Below are 8,531 nucleotides of genomic sequence, written 5' to 3'. Positions count from 1 at the left end.
AACTATACAAAATTATATTGGATGTGTCAGTCTACCCATTTAAGTAAAAGTCCCACAAATATAGAAAAATATATGCATTCTGTGAATATAACATGTTGTAGTTAGCAGCATCCAGGAAATTGCTGTCATGTAGTCTGGTCTGATTAGATTAAGACCACTTTGGTATCCAAACAATCCAGTTCGTGTTTTTTGTCCTGTACTCAGAATGTAATGAGTTTTTGTTGTTGTTCTGGCATGACATCCTAGATATATATCAAAAAGTAAGTACTCCAGTCCCACAAGCACCCTAAATTACATTTTTGTGTCACTGGTTTCACTGACTTCTTGATATACAAAGCCAGGGTTGTCATATCCCATTCTGGCTTTGGCTTTAGCATCTTTCTCATTGTAGAGGCAAAAGGCACAGTGAGGGGTTTCCACCTCCACAGGTTTGCCAAAGTTGTGAAAGTCCACCCTGTACTTCCCTTCTTTGGTCTTGGAGACAATAGGAGCAAAACGATAGCCCCACAGTACCTCCTCAGCAATGTAAGATGTCCTGACTTGGCAAGTTGCACTGGTTGATTCCACGGTCCCATCTAGAAACACCACCAGCTCAAAGTCATGCTGGAGGATGGTGTCTGCTGTCATGTGAAAGAAAGGGCTATGCTTGTCAATGATATGGTAAATTGTCAAGGGGGAGATGAAGAAGAGGTTCTCATTGCCGGCATCAACGACAAAGTCTATGTTGACTTGATCCAAGATGATGGTCTCCCCTTCCGGCGTGATGGTGGTTTTCAAAAGTTTGCCATAGATATGGCTCCCAATCAAAAGGCTTTTCCGGAGGTTGGCCACCCTGATGAGAAGACACAGTTTTCCACCACGTTTGCTGATAACAGCATTCTTGCTGAAGGTGATTGTTTTGGCCCTCTTTTTGGGCCTAGAGATCTTGGCCAAAATAGCCCCACACATAAAAGAGTTGATGATAACTCCTAGGATAGACTGGAAGATCAGCAGGAAAATGGCCGTGGCGCACTGTTCTGTAACACACCTAAAACCATAACCAATAGTCACTTGGGTCTCCAGGGAGAACAAGAAAGCAGAAGTCAAGCCATTTATATTGTCTACGCATGGAGTGTGATTCATTGAGGGGCTGAACTCTGGCAGATCTTTGTGTATGTATGCCACCACATACCAAAGAAGGCCAAAAAAGAACCAGCTCCCTAAGAATGCAGAAATGAAGATGGTCATTTTGTACCTCCACCTTAGGTCCAGGACAGTGGTCCAGATGTCAACCAAGAAAATAAACCTTGACTGTTCTTCCACATTCCCAAACTCTATGTTACACCTTCCATCTTTTGACACCAGCCGTGACCTTCGTCTCTTGCGTTCTGTTGAGTGATGGACGAAATGCTTCCGGAGGTATTTAAACATTCCCACCAGCCAATCTAGGTAAAAAAGAAGAAGAATGACATGGAGTAAATATGACAACTGCTAGCTGTTTTGTGTTTTTTAAAAAGAAAAAGGAATTTGACCATTTGCAAAGGGATCCAGTGGATACATGAAGAAACAAATGTGTGATAGCCTGAGGGTGCATTCCATAGTGGTACTTAGCTTAGGTAGGTATGGAAATCTAAATAAATTCTGCCTCATGACTTTGCTGTAGAGCAGCAAAGTATGTATTATCCTCCACTTTCATGCAGAGACAAATAAAAGTCACAGCAAGGTCAGACAACAGCATGTTTCACGGAGGCAACTTGTGATTTGGGAAGTGGTTTGCACTTGATTGCTGTAGTGTACACTTGATGACGGCAGTGGTGAATGCATGGACTAACTCTACTAGAAAGCACTTATGGTGTGAGAGCAGTAATATGAAAATTCTATCTGTGGTGTGTTATATCTGTAATGGCCCATTCATGCATACAAGAATGTCATCACATGGAGGTGATGAATGATCCAAGTAGGGATGCTGGACAAATTCGGGATGGACTAAAATAAACTCAGAGTTCTAAGAACATGCCCTGCAGAATCCACTGTGGAGTGACTCCCTCAGGCCACGCAAAGTCCATGGACTTCCATCTGTTCCCCCACCCCCCAAAATTTACACATATTTATTGGTAGGAAAATATGCAAGTTGCTGAGAAAAAGTTGAATGGAATGGGGGACAATGTGCTAAATGTTAAATGTACTAAGGTAAATTATGCAAATTGTTATAAAACCTCTGATGTTATTATTTGTGTATTTTTCCACATGACCAAAAAAAAAAAAATTTGCATCCATCAGTGAGCAGACGATGGAACAAAAGGTGCCTGACAATCCGCAAAACACAGACGGAGTGGATTTTACATACTCCATACATCCCTAGATCCAAGTGATGGGTGTGAATGCATGGACTGTGCCTATGAGTCATCTGCCGAGAGCATTTTGCTGAAGGGGCTTACATTTTAATTTAGTGCTGAGCCAAGGTATTGCCAAGCTATTTCAGAGCAAAAGGAGAGAGGGCTTGAAAAAACAACAACTAACAACTCTGCCTTTAATTTACCTCTTCCATGCAGCCACAGGAAAGTGACTTACAGACCATGCGGCATGGGAAGAGCGGGGTGTCTCCCTTGTATTGGTTAGAGCAGTTTTCCCCAACCTGGTTCCCTCCAGATGTGTTGGACTACAATGCCCAGGCTGGTTGGGGCATACCGGAACTTGTAGTTGAACATATCTGGAGCGCACCAGGGTGGGAGTGGGGAAGGCTGGGCTAGAGGCAATAGGGTGACTCTCTGAGCTTTTCTACATGACACTGTTAATCATGGTACCTACTTTTGGTTTCCTCACAGGATTGAGATCCGAGCTCTACACAAAGAGCTTTTCATTTCCTGATTTTCCACTACATAACCTCTAGGTGGAGCTGTGCTATAACAGAATATCGCAATTAGACAAGCAGGAAATTACTTTTTGTTACACTTTCAGAAATAATACCCCATTTTCCCTGGTCGGGGGGGGGGGCAGGACTGGAAAGTGCTCTTTAAAAACAGAAGTGAAACTGGAGGATCATGATGTCTTATATAACAGTGAGTAAGGGATCATGGGCACACAAGAAATGCCTCATATAGAAAAGCTATCTGTCTTTTCCAGTAGTGCGTACAATTTACAACATGGAGCAGGAAAAGAAGGAAGTGTCTACTTAGGCACTTGGGGAGTGGGGTGGATGGCATTTTCTGCCCTAGGTCTAAAAAAATTTAAGGAATTATTTTAAAAATGCAGAACATCAACTTTAAAGCAGGCAAGTAAGGCCTGAAACAGAAAGCTGCAGTGTATCCTCCCTTTTAATCATGAGGTGGTTGTAAAAAAAATATTTTTAAAATACAAAGACATATTTGTGGAGCCTTTTACTACCCCATGCCATTTTCCTATGTATCGTGGGGTAGTAAAAAGCCTCCACAAAGAAACATGGGTCTGTGGTGTCAGAAGATGTAGTATGTTATAAACTCAAAATATTAGAAAAGTATCATAAACCACCAAGGTAGAACTTTATTCTTACTAAGAACTAATGTTTTGGGGTATTGTGAGAGTATTTTCCCATAGTTTGTGCCAGCCTCCTGACACCCACAGTACTTAAGCCTGCTTCCCCAGAACAGTTTTCTTTGGAATATTGATCAGACATTTTAATGCCCCCTGTACATTGCCTGGCTCGGGGGACATAAAGACACCTCAGTGGCAAAATCACTGGATTCTGGGGATGTTTTATGTCCCACATCAAGGTTTTTTCCAGAAGGAAAGCGGTAAGTGGTAAGAGGCTGAACGTTGGCTACATCATGCAGGTGACAGAAAACAACAATGTTGTGGGACGGCTATCTCATAGGTCTACTTCTGCGCAAATTCTGCAATGAAAAGTGTATTTGGGGTAGATTTTCAGGCTGCCTCATTATAGCAGGGTTTTAACAGAGTGTGCCTGTTGGCTCCTGCCCCAGCCTCCCCCTCCATTTTCTCTCTTTTCCATCTAACATTCAACGTTCTGTAGATACTGAGCATGCTCAGTTCTCATTGAACTTTGGGGGTGAGTTTATTTATTAGGTTGCTTGTTTTCAAAGATTTGATTTTTGTGCTTCTGCAAACCTCTGCTAGGACCTCACTCTTGTTTCTCAGTGCCCCCGTTTTGGTTTCAGTTCTATTGGCACTCACCACCTGAGTTCACTATTAGAGGGAATGAAATGCTGCAGGTTCCAGAGCTCTTAATATTTTCTTTCTTGTTCTCATCCTACAACAACTTGGAACATGTGACTAAAGGCCAGAAAAGGAGCTAGGCCAGAACTTATTATTTAGGAACACAAGGGAATATTAACGTCCCAATTGCCTAGTTATGCAGGTTTCCATGTTCCCAGTCAGCTATGAAAGGCCCTATGGCCATTTTTGTTCTGACCTTACACTGCCATTCAGAGTCAAAGGGGGGAAGTCCAGTTAAATTTTAAGCCTGTATACAGTCACAGGAAGAGGAGCACGTTCTCCCCCCCCCCTTCAAAACAGTCCAAAAGCTTTATTTCCTTACACTTACTTAATATGTCCATGTCTTAAGCACAGTCTGGATCATAAAGAAAACATCCCTGTGCAATAGACCATTCCATGTAATTTTCCAGTGTTTACACTTTTCATTTCTCTCATGCATTGTTTTCGTTTTTCAGTCTTGAAACTTGTGAACCCCTCATTGTTCAGTCTTAATTTATAACAACAACCCCTCCACACACACACAAATATTATGTGTAAATACTGTAGTTCTAGGAGAGCAGCCATTAAAAAATGCTTTGAGTTGCAAAATGTACAGTTGACTGCCCATTCTATGCCATGATTTTGCCATCTGTTCTTTAAGACAGAATCTAGAAATCTAGCTTGAATTCACTCAAGGACATAAAAATATTTGAACAGCTGACCACCCCATGCCATAGAATAGCAATCATCAAAGGGCTCTTCTTGTGTTACATGCATTCATGGACGGCGACTGTGACCCCTTTGTTACAACAGCTTCATTGGCTCCCAGTCTGTTTCAGGGAACAGTTCAAAGAGCAGGTTATGACCTATAAAGCCCTATACTGCTTAGGAGCACACTCTCTGAAAGAACACCTTCTCCCATATAAGCCTGCCCAGGTTTTAAAATCTTCAGGGGAGGCCCTTTTCTGGGTCATGCTGCCTTCAGAGGCGCATTTGGTGGCTGCTCCCCGGCTGTGGAACTCCTCCCCTGAAGATCTTAAAACCTGGGCAGGCTCCTATGGGAGAAGGTGTTCTTTCAGGTAGCCTGGTCCTAGGCTATATGGGGCTTTATAGGCCTGGGAGGCTAGGATGGCGCCCTCTCTGCTGTCCTTCCACCAGCAGGTAAAGACCTGTTAATTCAAGCAGGCCTTTGGTATGTAAGCTGGTCTGTTGAGGTTGGGCGCTGTTTTTATTCTGTTGTCATTGCTAAATTTTCAAACTGTGGTTTTAATGGGCTTTTAAAATTATTGTTGCTTTAACCAAGTTTTTATTTTAAAATTCTGTTTCCTAATATCGTTAGCCACCTTGAGCCCCATTTTCTTGGTAGAAAGGCAGGGACAAATCACATCAATTAAGCAATACATAAAATATGGCTATCAATGCCTACATGCAACCGGCAGGGAAATTATTTTCACACTCTGCTTGTAGGCTTCCCAAGAAATTTGGTTGGCCACTGTGAGACACAGGATGTTGGGCTAGTTGGACCTTTGGTCTGATCCAGCAGGGCTCTTCTCATGTTCTTATGCAGTGGTAGGCAATATCAGTGGAGGCTGGTGGCTCCGATTTCAGTGGGGTTCTGAATCCATTCTGGGTTTCAGTCAGAACCAGTCAGAACTCTGAAGGAGCTATCCAAAGTGCTAAACCTTATCCCCAAAATGGGTTCAGCATCTTGGATAGCTCCTTTAGAGTTCCGGATGGTTCTGACTAAAACCCAGAATGGATTGACAGCCCCACCGAAATCAGAACCACAAGCCTCCACTGGGCAATGTGGCACTTGAGTACCAATGCAGCCCTGGACACCTTTATTGGTACCCCTCCTACTTCCCCCCCTTCAATTAAAACATTTTCTTACCAGCAGCTGGAATCACTGTGAAATAGATTTATGTTGGTGCTGAAAAGTGTAGGTTCAAATGAGTAGTGTGTTGGGGCTCAGACCCTGCCTCTGCCTTGTACTCAGTGTTTTCGGTAGGTAACTTGTCCATTGCTACACCTCCCTTGTCAGCCATTTTATGGTGATGCCCAGGACAATTTCTCAAATTGCCAAATGTTGCCATGGGCCAAAAAGGTTGCCTGCCCCTGTTCTTATGCATTCAGGGTACCCTGAAGTTTCTTGGAAGAAGCTTACCAGGTGTTCCTCAGTTAGAAGAGCCAGTGTGGTGTAGTGGCAAGAGTGTTGGACTAGGAGCTGGGAGATCTGGGTTCTATTCCCCACTCGGCCATGGAAGCTCACTGGGTGACTTTGGGCCAGTCACAGACTCTCAGCCCAACCCACCTCACAGGGTTGTTGTTGTGAGGATAAAATGGAGAGGATGATGATAATGTAAGCCGCCTTGGGTTCCTTGCAAGAGGAAAACAGGCGGGGTATAAATGCAATAAATAAATAAATAAATAAATAAACAAACAAACAAGATAATTAACAATGGACAAGCTGACAGGTGGCTCACCCACCATGACTGATTTTCCCTTCCAATCCACAGTCACACTGGAGTGTTGGATGTGTCATATGTCAGTCAGCACACTCTGCACATGGAACAGAATGAGGTGGCAGAGTGGAGTATACTACCTTGGACTATGGGTATGGAGGGTGCCAATTCTGAATCCTCCTCCCATATAAAACTCCCTACCAATACAAAACAAGCATTTCTGAGAGAGAACAAGAGAGAAAGTAATCTAGCCTGCTCCCTCCTATGCTAGGTTTCTACTTGTAGGGAGCTGCATTTTTTAATGCAGAGGAGCTTTGAGTTCCTTGGAGGAAGAGCAATGTACAATGTGGCAAATACCCATTATGACACCGAACACGGATCTTCAAATCCAACACAAAGTGCTTCTCCCTCGCTAAACTGCTATCAGATGACGGAATAAGCTCCTCTCTGTGATTAGCGTTACAGTCTAAGCATGGTGTGAACATTGTTTATGGCTCCTTTGTTTTCACTAAGGGTTTTCAGAAAAGGTCTGCATCTTATATAATACAGAATAGCCTCAGAAGTGGTTTGATTTAAATCAATAGGAATCCATACCCATCTTGTGGTTAGCACAGCCTGAGTAAGTAAAAAAAAAGTTCTCATAGTTTTCAGTCCTCTTTTAAGAAAAAAAAAAAAAAAGTTATATAACACACGGTTGTATAATACAGGATGCTCATAAGGAGAGCTGGGTTTAAATCAGCAAATAGTAGTAAGTGAAGCTTGTCATATCTAATTTACTAAGGTAGATATATTATATATCAATTGCTCAGACAGGGTGCGCACACACACACGTGCGCACCGATGTTGCTGTCTTTGCAAATTGTTGATTTTAAATGGGGGAAACGTGGTGTCTTATCTGTTTGGAACCGTGTGAAGTGTTTATATAAGTGTCACTCATTACCTGACACATTTAAAGATAAAACTGTGTATCTTCTGCTAATATTTAGATTCTGTTTCCCAATCTGTTTGCCAGGGCACTCCAGTGTGCCACAGCAAATAAAACTATTAGGAAACATAGGTCACTGCTGCCTTGTATCAAGTCAGAGCGCTTGGTCCATTTAACTCAGAACTTTCTACATTAAATGGTGGCAGAACTCCAAGATTTCTGATAAGGGTCTTTCACCTGAAGATGCCAGGGATTGAACCTGGGACCTTCTACATGCAAAGCAGGTGCTCTGTGACTGAGATAGGGTGGCCACGTGTCCTCTTTTACAGAGGACAGTTCTCTATTTGAAGGGCTGCCAGAGAACTGTCTTCTACTTTGAAGGTATCCTCCATTTGAAGGGTTGCCCAGTTCAAGTCTGGCATAAGATAAAGAACCATCAGAAGGAAGAGCTGGGCCTTAAAGTTGCCCATCAACAGCACCTGGACTGCAGACAGATCACCTGGTCACAGTCTTCCACCTTATGGTGAGATGTACTGTGTTTCTATATAAATTATAATTATTTCTAAATTTGCATCTATATGTGTAAATTGACATGTGCATATTTTATGCAACTAGGTGTCCTCTTTTGTCTTCTCGTTTGATGATGCATGTCCTCTATTTTTTTTAGCCATTCACAAGTGGCCATCCTAGCTATAGCTCTTGCCCTGATTAAAGGTTCCATTGAGGCCAGAGGCTGCCCACTACTTCTCTGCAATCTTCATTGATCCAGACTTGCCTCTTTCAAGTCAGCCACTGCTGGACAGTGAGTAAGTCCACTATATCAGGTAAGATTGGATCATTCATGCACTCTTAATGCAAGGATGCAGACAAAATAGGTCTACTAGTTGACCGAATAATACCATCTCCACTTTCATGGCCGCATTCACAGGCTGCAAAAGGGGTGGGGAGCATTTTACCTAATTGTGTATGTGTGT

At 42.8% G+C, this 8,531-nt stretch overlaps 1 protein-coding gene across 1 annotated transcript; it reads right to left on the bottom strand.

Annotated features, from left to right (window-relative positions):
- Positions 1-273: 273 nt before the first annotated feature.
- KCNJ1 (potassium inwardly rectifying channel subfamily J member 1) lies at positions 274-7,457 on the bottom strand. The gene is made up of 2 exons (XM_084807314.1): positions 7,436-7,457; positions 274-1,412 (listed from the first exon to the last, which is right to left on the bottom strand). The coding sequence occupies exon 2, from the start codon at positions 1,408-1,410 to the stop codon at positions 292-294; it is 1,119 nt and encodes a 372-aa protein (XP_084663440.1). The 5' UTR covers positions 1,411-1,412; positions 7,436-7,457; the 3' UTR covers positions 274-291.
- Positions 7,458-8,531: the final 1,074 nt, after the last annotated feature.

The sequence above is a fragment of the Heloderma suspectum genome, chromosome 6 (genome assembly GCF_057233095.1).
Source record: "Heloderma suspectum isolate Gila_16-S chromosome 6, 16-S_ref, whole genome shotgun sequence".
In the NCBI taxonomy this organism is placed as follows: domain Eukaryota; kingdom Metazoa; phylum Chordata; class Lepidosauria; order Squamata; family Helodermatidae; genus Heloderma; species Heloderma suspectum.
This window is presented reverse-complemented; position numbering and strand designations above follow the sequence as displayed.

Excerpts from the sequence above, each read along its gene's own strand:
- KCNJ1 (XM_084807314.1), bottom strand. The coding sequence starts at position 1,410 with ATGTTTAAATACCTCCGGAAGCATTTCGTCCATCACTCAACAGAACGC.